At 40.5% G+C, this 19,182-nt stretch overlaps 1 protein-coding gene across 11 annotated transcripts in view; it reads right to left on the minus strand.

Annotated features, from left to right (window-relative positions):
- The window catches only part of PSD3 (pleckstrin and Sec7 domain containing 3), a 739,247-nt gene that overhangs the window by 424,974 nt on the left and 295,091 nt on the right, over positions 1-19,182 (minus strand). Inside the window, exon 2 of one of the 11 annotated variants that reach the window (XM_049866077.1) lies at positions 3,174-3,322. The exons of the other annotated variants lie outside the window; for them this stretch is intronic. Within the exon in view, the coding sequence (XP_049722034.1) occupies positions 3,174-3,185 (12 nt within the window). The 5' untranslated portion in view covers positions 3,186-3,322. The remainder of the gene's footprint in view (positions 1-3,173; positions 3,323-19,182) is intronic. 11 annotated transcript variants of the gene reach the window in all.

Below are 19,182 nucleotides of genomic sequence, written 5' to 3' on the forward strand. Positions count from 1 at the left end.
CAGGTTTATTACTGGTTCCCAGGGATGGATGAGAAGGGGAAATGTGGGAGTTATTACTTAAGGGGCACTGAGTTTCTGTGAAGGTTGATGAAAAAAAAATTGGAAAAGAATAGTGGTGATGGTTGAACAACAGGTTAATGTAATTAACACCACTGAGTTGCACACATAAAAATGGGTGAAATGGCAAAAGGTTTTTTTTTTCACATATAGTTCATACAATAAAATAAAGTCAAAAATAAAAATAATTTTAAAAAGGATAAACCTACAGGCAAGGGGAAAATAAAAGACAATACTTTTGAAGGAAACGTCCAATGATAACTGAGAGAGGAGGCCCCAGGAATACCCAGAGAAAGCAAAGAATCAATGCAATTTATAGCACAGATCAGTCAACACTAAAAGGAATAAGGTCCCCAGGCAAAGTCTTGTAGTCAGGAGACATGGAGCAGGTAAAGGAAGTAGAACTGGTTACAAGGAATGGTTACAAGGCTGTTAGATCCCCAGATCCTTACCTCCACTTCACTGAGCAGCTGCTGTTTCTTCACCCAGGCAAAAGAGTGAAGTTTCATTCACAGGAGAAATTTTTAAAAGAGCATCTCTGGCCTGAGGACACCAGGCACAAGTGAAGAAAAAAACAAAAAACCAAACCCACTGCTGTCAAGTCGATTTCGGCTCATAGCAACCTTATACCATGATGGAAACGGGGATTCAGTGAATATGTGTACATTGGGTGCTGGGATGCCTAGACTTCTCCTACCCAGCTCCTATGTCTGTAGTCTAAACTCTACCCTGCAGGCATGCAACCAGCCCAAGAAGAAAGGCCTAAATAATTGAATCACAGGTCTGCTAATAAGCAGCCTGCCCAGATTCTTGTATGGTGAAGTCAGAACTTCCAACTGGCTATTTAGGCTCCATTTGTACCATCTAATCCTCAACCCCCATTCAAATTTCACCATTATCCCAATAATGTTCTTCACTACAAAGGTGTCCGGTTCAGAATCACATGTTCCATGTACCATATTTCTTTAGTCTCCTTCAATCAGGAACACAACAGTCCTTCAGTCTTTCCTTAACTTACATGACTATGACCTTTTTTGAAAATTGCAGGCCAGTTATTTTGTAGAACACAAATGAGGTTTGTCTTTATCATTCCTCGTGATTAAACTCAGAATATGCATCTCTGACAGGAATATCACAGAAGTGAAGCTGTTCTCTTTGCAGCCTATCAAGTGGCGAACAATTTTGATTGGCCTCATTGCTCATCGTATTCACTATGATTAATGGGTTAAGGTGGTATCCGCCATGCTTCTCCACTGTCGACTTAAACTTTCCCCTTTGTAATTAATTAGTATGCTACAGAAAGGTTTTCAGAAACTGTAAATATCCTACATATCATCATACTTTCAATTTACAAATTTATTTTTATCAGTAATGGTGAATTTTCTACTTCATTCAATGGGTTATAATCTAATATTTCCATAATTTAGTTCAGTGCTCAGGCTGCCCAGTTTTGAACACTGGAAGTCTGTTCAAGCTCGCTCCTGGATCTTTTTGACATGTCCCCATTATTCTTTGAGTATTTCCTTCCTTTCTGATACAATAGGATATTCCCGCCTTATCTTGTAATTTTTCATGCCCTAGATGTGAAATCAGCCACCTCTCTAAAAGAATTAAAAAAAAGGAGAATGGTATTTACAATCCAAGACCTGGATGTCAGGTATGTTCACTGCTACTGGAATATAGCTGCTTACAAACCATGTCAGTAGACAAAGCTAAGAAATTTTAAATATACAGACAAACAAAGGTGATAGACACACGCACACACACACACACACACACACACACTGTGGTAAACCAAATAATTCCCCCCCCCCCACCATGGTGTACCCATCCTTATCCTTGAAACCTGTGAATATCACCTCATATGGCAAAGAGTTTGCAGATGTGCTTAAGGATTTTGAAATTGGGAGATGACCCTAGATTATCCAAACCAAACCCATTGCTGTCCAGTCAATTCCGATGCATAGCGAACCTATAGGACACAGGAGAACTGCCCCATAGGGTTTCCAAGGAGCATCTGCCAGATTCATACTGCCGACCTTTTGGTTAGCAGCCATAGCTTTTAACCACTACACCACCTGGGTTTCCCCTGGATTATCCAGAAGGGCCTTAAATGCAATCACAACTGTCCTTATAAGAGAGAGAAAGAGGTCAATTTAAGACAAAAGAGAAGGCTGTGTGATGGCAGCAGAGGGAAACAGAGTCAAAGGAAAGATGCTACGCTGCTGGCTTTGAAGATGAAGGAAGGGGCCATAAGCCAAGGAACACAGCTCTAGACACTGAAAAACACAAGAAGGTAGAATCGCCCCGAGAGTTTCCAGAGGGACATGGCCCTGCCAACTCGATTTTTTTTTTTTAGCCCATAAGACTCATCTCACACTTCTGGCCTCCAGAACTGTAAGAGAATAAATTTCTGTTGTTTTAAGCTACCAAGCGTGTGGTAATTTGTTAAGGCAGCCATAGGAAAATAGTAAGACACATGGAAAAATATCTGTATATTTCTATATCCATCTATATTTATTTCTACATCTATCTATAAAAAACCCATTGCCGTTAAGTCGATTCCAACTCATAGTGGCCCTATAGGACAGAACAGAACTGCCCCTTAGGGTTCCCAAGGAGCTGCTGGTGGATTCAAACTGCTGATCTTTTGGTTAGCAGCCAAGCTCTTAATCACTGTGCCACCAGGACTCCAAAATCAATGCCCACGGAAGCAGCGGTCAAGAAATCTGCATTGGGCAAATCTGCTGCAAAAGACCTCTTTAAAGTTTCCAAAAGCAAAGATGTCACTTTAAGGACTAAGGTGCAAGTGACCCAAAAAAAAATTTTTTTTTTTTTTCAATTGCCTCGTATGCATGCGAAAGTTGGACAATAAATAAGGAAGACCAAAAAGGAACTGATGCCTCGGAAGTATGGTGCTGGAGAAGGATACTGAATGTGTTGGGGACTGCCAGAAGAATAACCAAATCTGTCTTGGATGAAGTACGGCCAGAATGCTCTTTAGAAGCAAGGATGGCAAGACTTCGTCTCATGTATTTTGGACATGTTATCAAGAGGGACCAGTCCCTGGAGAAGGACGTCATGCTTGGTAGAGGGTCAGCGAAAAAAAGGAAGACCTTCAACAACATGGCTTGACACAGCGGCTACAACAGTGGGCTCAAGCATAGCAAGGACTGTGAGGATGGCGCAGGACAGGGCAGTGTTTCTTTCTGTTGTACACAGGGTCGCTCCCAGTCAGAACCGACGTTACAGCACCTATCAACAACTGTGAAAAAAAAAAAAAAACCTTAAGTTCACACCCATATTTTTTCCATAAGTCTATTACTACTGCTTTAAAGTACAAATGAGTTATCAGTGAAATAATCAGAAGAATTAACACGTGTAATTTTTTTAATTTCTATATCCACCTGTATTACTCCTTGTAATTGAATTTCATCCAAATTGACTTTGCTTTCCCAGTATGATTAAGAAATTTCCATTGCTGAAAATAAAACACAAAAAAAATCCATTTCTTCAATATAGAGGTACATTCAAGTCCTAGCATAAGCAGTCTTTTCCCTGTTTAAAATATATACATATGTATGTATGTATGTATGTAAACAAGCAGCAAAAACAATGGTGCTTGGGAAGAAGCAGATGGTGCATGTAATTTACAATTCCCCTACAACAAGTCGCTATTCTCCTGACAGGCTAATTGGATAGATACTCCAAAAGCCAATGACAACACCAAGTAAAATCGGGACAGAAAGTGTCTCAAGAGTATAGAGAGGCCAAAAACAACCAGGAAACAAATACCCATTGCCATTGAGTCAATTCTGACTCATAGCGACCCTATAGGACAGAGCAGAACTGCCTCACAGGGTTTCCAAGAAGCACCTGGTGGATTTAAACTGCCAACCTTTTGGTTAGCAGCCAAACTCTTAACCACTATGCCACCAGGGTTTCCAGGACACAAATGGGATAACTGAAAGGCCAAATTTTTAACTTCTAAAGGTTAGAGGAACAACCTCAAATCCAAAGGGCAAAGCAGGAAATGGACCACAGGCTAAGGAGAAGACAGCAGCAAAAAGCAAGACTCAGCTCCTCACTGAGTCATTATCCAACCCTGCTGCCAGCATGTGTTTCATTGTGTGAGCATAAGAGACAAGAGCTGAATTCATGGCCTTTTTAAAAGCCCCTGGAGGTCCATTCTCATTTTCCCACCAGCTGCTGTCTATTCACCCTGCCCATTTCCTGAAAGTACACTCTCCTGGGACAAGGGCAAATGGGGTTTTTGCTGTTCCTCCATGCATGCAGTCACGGAAGAAGCCTAATGGGGATGGCAGGGAGATCCAGGGCCTGGCCACAGGGTCTAAATGTAAACTAAGAAGAAAGAACATGAAAGCAAGCCTTTAACAGGGACTAAGGAATCTTCCCTTGATAACCTTCATCTTAGACCCATTTTAGTTGTCTTCTGACAAATGGAAGGGCTATATCCCTTCTGGAGACTATGCCTGCCCTGGGGCAAAGCTGTGAATTCATAATACCTCAAGTTTTGTCACAAATGGTGACAGCTGCTTTATCTTTTATTTCATTTTTGAAGTGTGAGGTAGGAAGTTGGGAACTAGAAAACAAGGATGATGTAACTATAAAGAATAGCAAGGAGTTCATGAAACAACATGGATGAATCTGGAAGACGCTACATTGAGTGAATTAAGTCAATCACAAAAGGACAAATACTGTACAGTCCCACTATTATAAAAAGCTGAGAACAGATATACACACAGAAAGCAATGTTCTTTGATGGTTACCAGGAATGGGAGGGGGAGGGAGGGGGGAATCACTTTCTAGGTAGTAGACACTAGTTATTTTTGGTGATAGGAAAAGCAATACCAAACATGGGTGAAGTCTGCACAACCTGACCAAGGTAAACAAAGACACTAAGAAGTACATAACAAAAAAGAACAACTTCAGTAAATGCTGTAACATACACAATTTGCAATAACAGTAATAACCAAAAAATATGTGTGTGGATATACAGGTAGATACATATGTATATTTGTGTATGAACAAAAACCAAACTCATTGCCACTGAGTCAATTTTGACTCACAGCAACCCTACAGGACAGAGTAGAACTGTCCCACAGGGTTTCCAAAGAGCAGCTGGTGGATTCAACCTGTTGGCCTTTTGGGTGGCAGCCAAGCCTTTAACCACTGTGCCACAAAGGTTCTGTATATGTGTACAGGAAGACATACATGAATGCATGTACATGCATGTATAGTTGTTATGTATATGTAAATGTATATACATGTTTGTGCATGCCACATACATATATCCATATATATCATAAAGCACATGGGGGCACAGTTACGGAGACTTCCTAAACATATCCTAACAACTCAGGAGATTGGCTTACTGGGTTAAAAGGCTTTGCACCATAGTATCATGGGATAACTTAGTCAGTTGGCATATAGTTTATAAAGTTAATATTCTATACCCTAGCTTGGTGAGTAGCATCTGGGGTCTTAAAAGCTTGCAAGCAGCCATCTAAGATACTATGGTCTCTACTCGTATGGGGCAAAAGAGAATGAAGGAAGCCAAAGACTCAAAGAAACTAGTCCACAGGAGTAACAGCCCATAACAAGAACCATGACCTCTTTTAACGTAAGACCAGAAGAACCAGACGGTACACAACTACCACTATCGGCCATTCTGACCAGGGACACGATACAAGGTCCCAGGCAGAACGAGAGAAAAATGTAGAACAAAACTAAAATCCAAAAAAAAGCCAGATCTACTGGACCAATAGAGAGTAGAGGAACCCTCAAGACTATCACCCTAAGATACCCTTTGAATTTGGCACTGAAGCTACTCCTGGGGGTCACCTTTCAGCCAAAAAATAGATACAGAACAAACAGAAGAGAAATAATGAGAATGCTGACACATTGTGAAAACTGTAATCAATGTCACAGAACAATCCGTATAAATATTGTTAAGTGGGAACCGAATTTGCTGTATAAACCTTCACCTAAAACACTATACAATACGAAAAACAAAAGAAGGTAGGCATACAAGTTATTAGAGAAATTGACCTGTGGTTAACAAAGTTTTTCTTTTTCAGATCTTGGAAGATCCATGCTTTTTTTTTTTTTCAATGAATATTTCAAAGAATTCATTAAAGAAATACATGGAATTTTATTGTGGGAAGTCATTTAACCACATATTCAATTTCTTCAATAAGTAAAAGATTAAACAAAAGAAAGAAAGAAAACAAGGATGATAAACACTCGTTTGTAATAAAGTCTCCCATAAAATAAATGTAAGACATAGGAATCAGGTTATCCATATAGTTCCTTCACTAAGATGCCAAGTAACTAAAGGCTGGGAGGGCTTCAAAGGAAGAATTCAAAAGAAAATTAGTAAAATTAGTAACAAAATATTATTAGTTCACAATATATCCTCTACCTTTCCCACCATTCCACATTCATGACAGGTGGGTGAGGCCCATCTATAGAGACCCAGTGACTAAGTTTTTCATTTTGCCTTTCTTTTTCCCCTATCTACCACCTATTTTTTATTTTTACCACCTATCTTTGCCTTCCTTAGACTCTGGACCCATGTGCTCCTGTTAATGTTTAAAACTCCCAAATGAAACAGACAATACAAAGGCCCAGAGTTTTAAAAACAAACAAACAAAAACCCAAAACATACAAACCTCTTTAAGCCTTTGAACATATCTCCTTACTTGCTACACACTCCAGGTTCTCAAGGAGTAGGCGGTAGTTTCCTATACTTGGAGAGCACTTGAGAATTTGTTAGGTCATATGAGGGAAGACTGAAAAGCCACAGAGAACTTTAAAAGCCCGCCCAGCAGAACGAGGAACTCAATCACACTTTGAGTAAATAACATTCACAAATACTCCTCTAAGTACTCTTAAAAAAAGGAGGGGGGCCAGGTGCTGAGAGCAATAAGAACAAGTATTCATGGAAAGCACACAATGACCCTTTGCTTACAGCTGGTGTTTGTCTTAGTTATCTAGTGCTGCTATAACACAAATACCACAAGTGGATGACCTTAACAAAGAGAAATTTACTCTCTCACATTATATAGTAGGCTAGAAGTCCAAGTTCAGGGTGCCAGCTCCAAGAAAAGCTATCTCTGTCGATTCTAGGAGAAGGTCTCTGTCATCAGCCTTCCCTTGGTCTAGGGGCTTCTCCGCACAAGAACCTCGGGTCAAAGGACATGCTCTGTTCCCAGCACTGATTTTTGGTGGTAAGAGGTCCCCGTGTCTCTCTGCTCGCTTCTCTCTTTTGTATCTCAAAAAAGACTACCTTAAATTGTAGATTAATCTTGTAGATTGAGTTTGCATAACTGCTACTAATCCCACCTCATCAACTTCATAGAGGTAGGAGGTACAACGCATAGGGAAATCACATCAGATGACAAAATGGTGGACGATCATACAATACAAGGAATCGTGACCTAGCCAAGTTGACAGATATTTTGGGGAGAACACAATTCAATCCATGACAGTGTTCAATAAATATTTTTGATGATTCCTTATAAACTCAAAAACCTAAAAATAAAAATTCTTGAAATTTTGGCAGAACTCCATAAACAAATGAAAACTACCCGTCAGCTTTATTCACTTAAGCCTACGTTATGCAAAGGATAAAGGTATCTTTGGCCATTTCAAAGGTTCCACTAACTTCTGAAACAAAGTTAAACCCACTCAAAATTTAAAAAAAAAAAAAGCCATTTCACACTTTGACAAGAAAAGAAAAATAGATGTTAAAGTGAACTCAGAGTGGTAATCATGCAATATGCCTGAAGTGTCTCCTCACCTTAGTTTGTTACATCTACTTTACCCTTGGAGCCCTGGGGGCTTGGTGGTTAATTTGAAAGTCACCTCTAGGTGATGGCTCTGTAGTTTAGTGAAACCTATAATACCTAGGGTTGAACCTTACAAAGAAGACATGCTAAAAGTTGTTCTTCATTAAGGTAAGAAAATCAGCCATCAATGTCTTTTCTTCCAAGGAGGTATGTGAGTGGTCAAATAAATTAAACTAACATTCCTTCCTGCTTACACAGTAAAGCCATTCACCCAACCTGCACACATGGAGAAGAAAGTGTTTCTAGGTATATATAACCATTCTGAAAGTCATCAAATCCACATTGTAATTTAGGCTAGTGGAGTCCCTGAGTGGCACAAACAATTAAGTGCTCGACTACTAGCAGAAAAGTTGGCAGTTTGAACCCACCCAGAGGCGCTTAGGAAGACAGGGCTAGCAATGTACTTTCGAAAGGTCACGGCCTTAAAAACCCTATGGAGCAGTTCTACTCTGCACACATGGGGTCAACATGAGTCAGAACCAACTCAACGGCAACTACCAACAAAAACGATTTAGCCTAAAGACAGCGTATGATGAGGTATAAAACTGGATTAATATTGGATTGATTTCTGAAAATACATATGGTTCGACTAAATTTTATCAACCCAAAATATCTCCAAGCTGTGTGCCCTCTTGAAAAACACCAAATGATCATGAGTCTGGTGCCATAAAGAGAATAATAAGAGTGAAATCACCCCCCTGGGAGGCATTTGTTCCTGCCTGCAGGACATAAATTTTGACCAGACTATACCAAGCATCTCATCCCTGGCTAACAGATGCCCACCATCAGGAAATGTGTATGCGCTGAGCTGAGAGGATCTATAAAATATCCATCTGTAAAGTCAAGGTAGAGGGACATAGAAGAGAACATAAGGTGATAAAAACATAAACTTAACAAAGAATTCCTAATCAATCCCCCCCGCAAAATGCAAATTACCCATGGTCTTCATGAGATAATTCGTTCATCTACTTTTTAATTTTAATTTAAAATCATATATAAAAATGAGATACACATGAGTATTTAATATCCCTGTTAACCCACTGTTATAAGCAGTAAAATCATGTCTTTGACATGACAAAGCAGGTAATTGGCCAATTTTCCACTAATAAATTCTTTCCATTCCAGCGTCATGAAAGGTCTGATGGGCAGTCAGTAGGTAAAAGAGAAGAAAGAAACTAGACAAATTAAGTTACCGGGATTTTGATTTTTTATTTCAGAAATCTCCGCTATGTCAACAGAAACATTGTGAGGGTGCTCACACTACCTGCAATACTGAAAAGATCCCATTATACGTTTGTAGCTTTCAGAAACACACAAACTACTGGTTAGCAAGCCAAAATGGGTGAACTTCTTGGAAATAAACTGCTTACGGAAGCATGTTAAAGTAAATAATTTTTCAGGACTTTGAGATCCCATTTCCTCAATTATCTTTTCAGGGACATCTAATTGTACCCTGGTGCCCTGATGGAGTTCATCAGCTTCACCCACGGAAGCAGGCAGTTGAGAACAGTCTTATTCTGTTGCATACTTGAGAGACTGATAACACACAGGAGAAATCATGCAGTCAAGATCAGCATTTCTGCGGGTCCACAGACAACCTGCGACAGAATTACCTGGAGTGCCTGGGGATAAACTGCACGTAACTGAGCTACTCAGGTCCCCTGAGTCAGAAATCCTGGGAGCGGAGCTGGAGAATCTGCATTTTTAACTCCCACAGCTGATTCGTAGGCATGGTGAAATTTAAGGATGACTATTCTCGAGCTATATGAGGTCTAAAACTCAGCCCTCAAAAAGTACTAAGGCACAGCAGGAGCTGAGAGCAAGGAACAGATCCATTCCTCTCATGCTACCTCAACCATCCCTACAATACAAACTATAACCACAAAATACCTGGGGAAACAGCCTGACAAGTGAGCATTTCTGGCTTATTGTTGGTATTTTACAACTGATGGTGAAGTTGTAAGCCGTTTTTATCTATGGCTCTAAGTTTGTGCGGTGAGTAAGAACAATGTTATTAGCCATAAAGACAGACAATGCATGAGCTAAAGAATAATGACTGAATGCAAATTATCTTTGCTTTTAAATACAGAACACTGGAGAGTAAGTGACTCAACAAGAGATGTCTTCACTGTTATAAAAAAGTTTCATACGCTATGCCCCACACACACACACAAACACATCCCATAGTCTCTGATCTCTAGAGTTTTTGAGAATTAGAGGCTTTTTCTTTACATTTTTAATTAGAACTTAAATAACTGTTGCTCTTAGGTGCCGTCGAGTCTGTTCTGACTTGTGACGACCCTACGTACAACAGAACGAAACACTGTCCAGTCCTGCGCCACCCTCACAATCGTTACTATAGTTTATTACATGATTTTACTCCCAATAATGTAATAAACTGTATTTCCAAGTCTAGTCCCAATAATACTGAGTACTTTACTTAGTATTATTAAGGATTAAAAATGCTTATTTGAGCTTGATGAAAACCTAGAATTTGCTTCTGTGGAAAAATTAAAGCAGAGTTTCAAATAATTAAGCTGGAAATAAATTTCTGGGACTTAAATTTGGAAGTTAGATTGCCTGTAACATTTTAAATATACATATAAAAAGATTCTAGTTAACTTTGGGTGCTGTTATTGTTTGCTGCTGAGTTGGCCCTGACTCAGGACGACCCATGTGTAACAGAGCAAAACCTTGCCCAGGCTTGCGCCACCCTCACGGTGACTGTTGGGAACCACGGGGTTTTCAATGCCTACTTTTCAGAAGTAGATCGCCAGGCCTTTCTTTATAGTCTGTGTAAGTCTGGAAGCTGCACTAAAACCTGTTCATGGTCAAAGCAACACACGAGCCTCCACTGACAGGCGATGGCTGCACATGAACTGCACTGGCCAGGAATCGAACCTGGGTCTCCTGCATGCAAGGTTAAGATTTCTACTACTGAACTACAGCCTCGTAACTCAGGGTGACGGCTTATATCGATTTATGAACAGATTAGCTGGTGTGAGTGTGATTACAGATCTCTAATTTTGCTCGGGGGAGCTGACGACGTATCATTTTCTGTTGCTGGGGGCTGCAGAGTCAATCTGAACTCATAGCAACCCCATGTGACAGAGCAAAACTGCCCCACAGGGTTTTCTTGGCTGTAATCTTTACGGAGGCCAATTACCAGGTCTTTCTCCCAGGTAGGTGCTGGGTTTTGAACCACAACCTTTCAGTTAGCAGCAAAGCACTTAACTGTTGCACCACCAGCGTACAACAATTAAAGGTGAAGGATGCTGTTGTGTGTCATCAAATCAATTTTTGACTCGCAGTGACCCATGTGACAGAGCAGATCTGCCCATAGGGTCTTCTAGGCTATAATCTTTAGGAGAGCAGATTGCCAGGATTTCTGTACAAGAGCAAATTAAGCAAAAAGGTAAGGAGACTGTGGTAATATTAGTATAAGACTTCCCTTACCTGGAGGGCAATAATCCAGCAAACATATATTCAGAACACAGAAAATAGATTTTCTTTAAAGTTCAGCGTCCAAAGCATGTTTAAAAGTACATGCAATAAAATATAGAGACTTCGTTCAGGAGAGCTCCTTGGGACCTATATTCGTTCCTACACATAGGCAATTTTGGAAAATTTAGTTATTTCCTTTAAGAGTCCAAACAGTTTATTAGGGGCATTATCAAAAATCAAAAATGACAACCACAAGTCTGATAGTAACGACAGATGTCAAAAGACAACAAAAATAAAGTTAAAAGATAAACACAGACTGGTAGTAAAGGGAGCCTGGTGGCGTAGCAGTTAAGAGCTCAGCTGTTACCCAAAAGGTCAGCACCAGCCACTCCTTGGAAGCCTATGGGGCAGTTCTACTCTGTACCATAGGGTCGCTATGAGCTGGAATCAATTCAATGGCAACATGCTGGTTTTGGTTTTGGTAGTAAATATTTGCAACGTAAAAATCAAATATTTGGGATGTAGCAAATTCCAACAGATGTATAAGAAAAAGACAAATCCAACAAAAGATAAACACAGACATTTTGAGAAACAGAAATACAAATAGTCAATACACATTAAATGATCTTCAACCTTGTCAATTATCAGTTTCTTAGGCTGGGTTCTCTAGAGAAACAAAACCAGTAAAGCATATAAATATAGAGAGAGAGCTTTTTATCAAGGGAACAGCTCATGCAATTGTAGGAGTTGGAATGTCGCAAGTCCTTAGATCAGGATAGAAGCCATTCTCAATTCACGGAGCCGCAGAAGCTGGTGAACCCAAGATGAGCAGGTGGGACAGCAGGACTTCCACTCACAGGCTGTGAAGGTCAAGGAATCCCCCAAGGTCAGCAGGCAAGACCTCAAGGTTTCTCCTGAGTCACTTAGCTGCAGGGGCTGGCGAACCCAAGGTAGGCCAGTTGGGGAGGAGGACTCTTGCTCGCAGGCTGTGAAGATCAACAAATCCCAAGATGGACAGGTAAGCTGCTATCTTAAGTCCCAAGAACCAGAGGTCAGATAAGAGACAGCTGCTAGATCCAGAACAAGCGAACAACCTTTGCAAGGCCAGCAGGAAGGAAGTAGGTAGCAGAAGGTGGAGAGATAAAGGCTGAGGGGGTGGTGAGCCGCCATAGGCCCCACCCCACCAGTACCACTCAGCAGATTCCATCACTAGGGTGATCATATATCAAATTTCAACAAGGAACTGATCACAACATTATACAACTGCCAAAACCCTGAGGATCATGGCCCAGCCAAGCTGACACACAATCTTAACCATCACAATCAGTGAACTAAAAGTTAAACAAAAATCACCATTTTTTACCCATCAGGTTGGTAGAGATTAATACATCTGACAGCAATAAATTATAGAAAGGCTGAGAGGAAACCAATAAAAGTACTGATTTGAGTATAAACAACCTCTGTGCTGATGAGTTGGGCAGCATCTAAATACACTCCCTTTGACCTAGCATGTTCACTCCTCCACATGTAAAATGGAGAATTTCTAAAAGCTTGCACAGGCACTCAAGGCACTATGTACAAGTATGTCCATGGCAGCACCGTCTGCAATACCACAAAATCACACTACATGTCCATCAATAAAGAAATGGCTACATAAACTGTAGGATGGGATATAATGCAGCAATTTTAAAAGTGAGGAAAACTTAGATATATTGGCATAGATACATGCTGAAACGCAGGGATGAGAAAAAAATTGAAAAAATATGTACAATGTGACACTTAAGAAACACACACAAGAACAATATATATTCATTACAGGTACAAAGGTAGGTTTAATATTCAAACTATTTTAATACTTAATAACTAATGACACAGGGCACTGAGCTATTTCAATGGACACTGGCCCAATCAGAATGGATACCAAAAAAAAAAAAAAAAAAAACTAAACCAGGCGTCATTGGATCAATTCTGACTCATGACGACCCCACGTGTCAAAGTAGAACTGAGCTCCACAGGGTTTTCAATTGACTGATTTTTCCAAGAAGATTGCTAGATCCTTCTTCTGAGGTGCCTATGGGTGAACTCGAGCATCCAACCTTTTAGTTAACAGCTGAGTGTAATATCAGTTTACACTACCCAGGGACTCCACATGGGTACATACCAGCTGAATATTTGCAATGTACATAAACACACGTAAAGAAAATGCATCGAGAAGGATAAACCAAAAAATAACTGTGGTAGGGTGGACGGACAGGAAGAAACCAAGATTTGGGGAGGGGTGTAAAAGGTAATTTGACCTTATTGGTAATGTTTAAAATTTTTATGAGAATGTACTCATGTATTAACTTTGAGGGAAAGGGAAAGGGGAGGGGTTTTGCTTATGGAGCACTGAGTTCTGGATTATGGTGATTGGAAAATCACGTTGATTAAGGATAAGAGTTGCACAGCCGAGTAATGTCAGTAAGTTGTATACCTGTAAATAGTTGAACTGGCAAAAGTTGTGTGATAGATGTATTCACAAAAAAAACAGAGCAGCTGCTGAGGCTGCTTATGTTACAACCAAACACCTCATAGGGCTTAGTTTCTTAGTTTGGAGGTTTAGGGTTATGGTTTCAGGGATATCCCAATTAATTGGCCTAATAACCTGTTTAGTGCTTTTGTTCTACCTCTTAGTTCACTGCATAGTGACTAGGGCCTTAAAAGCCTATATGCGGCCATCCAAGGTACAACTGGAGCTACAGAGAAAGAAGGAAAGTCAGGAATAGAAGGAAGAAAAAGCATGTGTGGCTAATTGCCTCCATGAACAACTGCCTCCTTTGCCATGATATCAGAAAAACAGGATGGTACCCGGGTACCATTACTGAACATTTTGATCAAAGATTCTATAGAAGAATTCTAATCAAAATGGGGAAAATACAGAGCAGAATTTTAAATTCTCGTGGACTCCAGACTTGCCACAGCCACTGAAGCTGGATGAGCACCCAAAACTATTGCCCAGAGATCATCTTTAAACCTAAAATATCCCCTGAAGCTTTCTTTAAACCAAACAACAGTTTAGCTTAACTACTAAAGAATGTCTCCCTTGAGCACTGTGTTCTTTTAAAAACTATCTATATGGGATCATACTGACAATAGCAACTTTAAAGAGCAGATAGGAAACTCAGGAGGCAGTGAGTTGATGCTAATGCAGAAGGAACAATTCAGAGAAGGAAGGTGAGAATGTAACCAATGTGGCTAAATTGTACATGCAGGAACTGTTCAAGTGGTATATGTTCTGCTGTGTACATTCTCAACAGCAAAAAAATAAATAAATTTCAAACAATTAATTTTTTTTTATATTAACTTTTATTAAGCTTCAAGTAAACGTTTACAAATTCAATCAGTCTGTCACATATAAGTTTACATACATCTCACTCCCTACTCCCACTTGCTCTCACCCTCTTGAGTCAGCCCTTTCAGTCTCTCCTTTCATGACAATTTTGCCAGCTTCCCTCTCTCTCTATCCTCCCATCCCCCCTGCAGACAAGAGTTGCCAACACAATCTCAAGTGTCCACCTGATAGAATTAGCTCACTCTTCATCAGCGTATCTCTCCCATCCGCTGACCAGTCCCTTTCATGTCTGATGAGTTGTCTTCGGGGATGGCTCCTGTCCTGTGCCAACAGAAGGTCTGGGGAGCATGGCCGCCGGGATTCCTCTAGTCTCAGTCAGGCCATTAAGTTTGGTCTTTTTATGAGAATTTGGGGTCTGTATCCCACTGATCTCCTGCTCCCTCAGGGGTCCTCTGCTATGCTCCCTGTCAGGGCAGTCATCGATTGTGGCAGGGCACCAACTAGTTCTTCTGGTCTCAGGATGATGTAGGTCTCTGGTTCATGTGGCCCTTTCTGTCTCTTGGGCTCTTAGTTGTCGTGTGGCCTTGGTGTTCTTCATTTTCCTTTGCTCCAGGTGGGTTGAGACCAATTGATGCATCTTAGATGGCCGCTTGTTAGCATTTAAGACCCCAGACGCCACATTTCAAAGCGGGATGCAGAATGTTTTCATAATAGAATTATATTGCCAATTGACTTAGAAGTCCCCTCAAACCATGTTCCCCAGACCCCCGCCCTTGCTCCGCTGACCTTTGAAGCATTCATTTTATCCCGGAAACTTCTTTGCTTTTGGTCCAGTCCAATTGAGCTGACCTTCCATGTATTGAGTGTTGTCTTTCCCTTCACCTAAAGCAGTTCTTATCTACTGATTAATCAATAAAAAACCCTCTCCCACCCTCCCTCCCTCCCCCCCTCGTAACCACAAAAGTATGTGTTCTTCTCAGGTTTACTATTTCTCAAGATCTTATAATAGTGGTCTTATACAATATTTGTCCTTTTGCCTCTAATTTCACTCAGCATAATGCCTTCCAGGTTCCTCCATGTTATGAAATGTTTCACAGATTCGTCACTGTTCTTTATCGATGCGTAGTATTCCATTGTGTGAATATACCACAATTTACTTACCCATTCATCCGTTGATGGACACCTTGGTTGCTTCCAGCTTTTTGCTATTGTAAACAGCGCTGCAATAAACATGGGTGTGCATATATCTGTTTGTGTGAAGGGTCTTGTATCTCTAGGGTATATTCCCAGGAGTGGGATTTCTGGGTTGTATGGTAGTTCTATTTCTAACTGTTTAAGATAACGCCAGATAGATTTCCAAAGTGGTTGTACCATTTTACATTCCCACCAGCAGTGTATGAGAGTTCCAATCTCTCCACAGCCTCTCCAACATTTATTATTTTGTGTTTTTTGGATTAATGCCAGCCTTGCTGGTGTGAGATGGAATCTCATCGTAGTTTTAATTTGCATTTCTCTAATGGCTAATGATCGAGAGCATTTTCTCATGTATCTGTTGGCTGCCTGAATATCTTCTTTAGTGAAATGTGTGTTCATATCCTTTGCCCACTTTTTGATTGGGTTGTTTGTCTTTTTGTGGTTGAGTTTTGACAGAATCATGTAGATTTTAGAGATCAGGCACTGGTCGGAGATGTCATAGCTGAAAATTCTTTCCCAGTCTGTAGGTGGTCTTTTTACTCTTTTGGAGAAGTCTTTAGATGAGCATAGGTGTTTGATTTTTACGAGCTCCCAGTTATCGGGTTTCTCTTCAACATTTTTGGTAATGTTTTGTATTCTGTTTATGCCTTGTACTAGGGCTCCTAGGGTTGTCCCAATTTTTTCTTCCATGATCTTTATCGTTTTAGTCTTTATGTTTAGGTCTTTGATCCACTTGGAGTTAGTTTTTGTGCATGGTGTGAGGTATGGGTCCTGTTTCATTTTTTTGCAAATGGATATCCAGTTATGCCAGCACCATTTGTTAAAAAGGCTATCTTTTCCCCAATTAATTGACACTGGGCCTTTGTCAAATATCAGCTGCTCATACGTGGATGGATCTATGTCTGGGTTCTCAATTCTGTTCCATTGGTCTATGTGCCTCTTGTTGTACCAGTACCAGGCTGTTTTGACTACTGTGGCTGTATAATAGGTTCTGAAGTCAGGTAAAGTGAGGCCTCCCACTTTCTTCTTCTTTTTCAGTAGTGCTTTGCTTATCCGGGGCTTCTTTCCCTTCCATATGAAATTGGTGATTTGTTTCTCTATCCCCTTAAAATATGACATTGGAATTTGGATCGGAAGTGCGTTAAATGTATAGATGGCTTTTGGTAGAATAGACATTTTTACTATGTTAAGTCTTCCTATCCATGAGCAAGGTATGTTTTTCCACTTAAGTATGTCCTTTTGAATTTCTTGTAGTAGAGCTCTGTAGTTTTCTTTGTATAGGTCTTTTACATCCTTGCTAAGATTTATTCCTAAGTATCTTATCTTCTTGGGGGCTACTGTGAATGGTATTGATTTGGTTATTTCCTCTTCGGTGTTCTTTTTGTTGATGTAGAGGAATCCAAGTGATTTTTGTATGTTTATTTTATAACCTGAGACTCTGCCAAACTCTTCTATTAGTTTCAGTAGTTTTCTGGAGGATTCCTTAGGGTTTTCTGTGTATATAATCATGTCATCTGCAAACAGTGATAACTTTACTTCTTCCTTGCCAATCCGGATACAAATTAATTTTTTTAAGAACAAAAAACCTCACTTTTTATGAAACACACAGCTGTATGGACAAAGTACAGCAGTTGAGGCACTAATCCTTCTTGCCTGCCAACTCAGTCTCAAACAATTCTTGAATCAAGCCTGACTAAAATTTTTCAGAAGTAAATTACCGATACCTGATCCCAAGCCCAGAAGTAATCAGGGCAGGCCATTCAACCATCCATCAAGTTATATCACACAAGAGTGCTCTGGTCTGGGAAGGACTACAAGGGAGACTGTCTACTATGTACCAACAGTACTTCTGGAGGAAGTACTCATAAAGTAATACCCTGATGAAATATTTGGCTTGTTTCTAGTCCAGTACTTCCCAAACTTGAATGCACCTAAGAATTGCTGAGGCCTCACTCCCAATTATTCTGTTTTAGCAGGTCTACAGTGGGGCTCAAGAATCTGTATTTTTGGCAAGTTGTGCAATGATTCTGACAAGGATGGTTCAAGGACCATGCGTTGAGAAATACTGCTCTAACCCAGGGGAATTACAACACTACCCATACTGCACTAACCCAAATTCAACAACAAACATTGAGGTGTCAGCTTTCTAAATGACATCAGTCTAGGGTAGACAGGTGCCACAAAGAAAGTAACAGGTCCTCAAAGAGCTTGCAGTCAGTGAGGGAGTCAAATAAATAGGGTATTAATCAGCTTTCCTAGATTTTATGCTGCAGCAGTGACAAAATAACCTTCACGCCTTAGTGGTTTACAACACAGGTTTGTTTCTTGTTCAGGTTATGTGCGCTGTGGGTCAACTATGGCTCTGCACCAGGTTGCAGTTGGTTCTAAGTCTACTTCCATGTGTCTTCTTCATTCTGGAACCTAGGCTGAAGGAGCAGAGCCTGTTTTGGACATGTGATCTCATAGCAAAAGAAAAAGAGTCACAGCCAAACCACACAATATATCTATCACTTCCACTAATAACCCTGATTTACATAGCTAAGCTGCTGAGTTAACCAATCGTGAGGCCCAAACCCCTGGACTTCTTTTAGCTACGTTATTCACCTATCCTTAGCGTAGGATTACTTTGGGTAATCTTACCTCAGAGCATCTTAACTGCTGCTCCTGCTTGAGAAGCATTGCTTTGTTTTTCTCCTTATAGCTATACACTTTTTCCACCCCAATCGCTTACCTATCTATTCCACTATACCTTCTGGGTCCCCAACTGCTATTCCACTATACCTTCTGGGGCCCCAACTGCTATTCCACTATACCTTCTGGGGCCCCAACTGCTTTGTAAATAAAGCCCCTATATCCTCAATCTTCTAACAAACAACTCGTTCCTTCCCCCACCCTCTCCACAGTTGCTCTTTCTTCTACATCCCTCATACCACCAGGCATCTCCAAATTAACCACGAGCCGTGACCGACCATTTCTTTTTATCATTTATACAAAATCCTCTCCTCTGTGGCTCACACCAGCTACCTATACCTCTGTACCCAGCCCCTCGCACCTTCTGTCTTACACGGCCATAATTTTGGCACTTAGCTGAGAGTCTTTGGTTCTAATAACAACTATTATCATTCCCTGTGATTTCAGAGTTCACTTGGGTAACTCACACAGCTCCCAAGCCCTCAGTTCCTTGAGCTTTTCATCTCCAATGACCTTCTCATCTACTGCACTTCATTATTCAGTCCCATGTTGCAATATCCCACTCTCTAACTTCAATTTCTATCCCTTTGG

The sequence above is a fragment of the Elephas maximus genome, chromosome 22 (assembly GCF_024166365.1).
Source record: "Elephas maximus indicus isolate mEleMax1 chromosome 22, mEleMax1 primary haplotype, whole genome shotgun sequence".
NCBI classification, from domain to species: Eukaryota; Metazoa; Chordata; class Mammalia; order Proboscidea; family Elephantidae; genus Elephas; species Elephas maximus.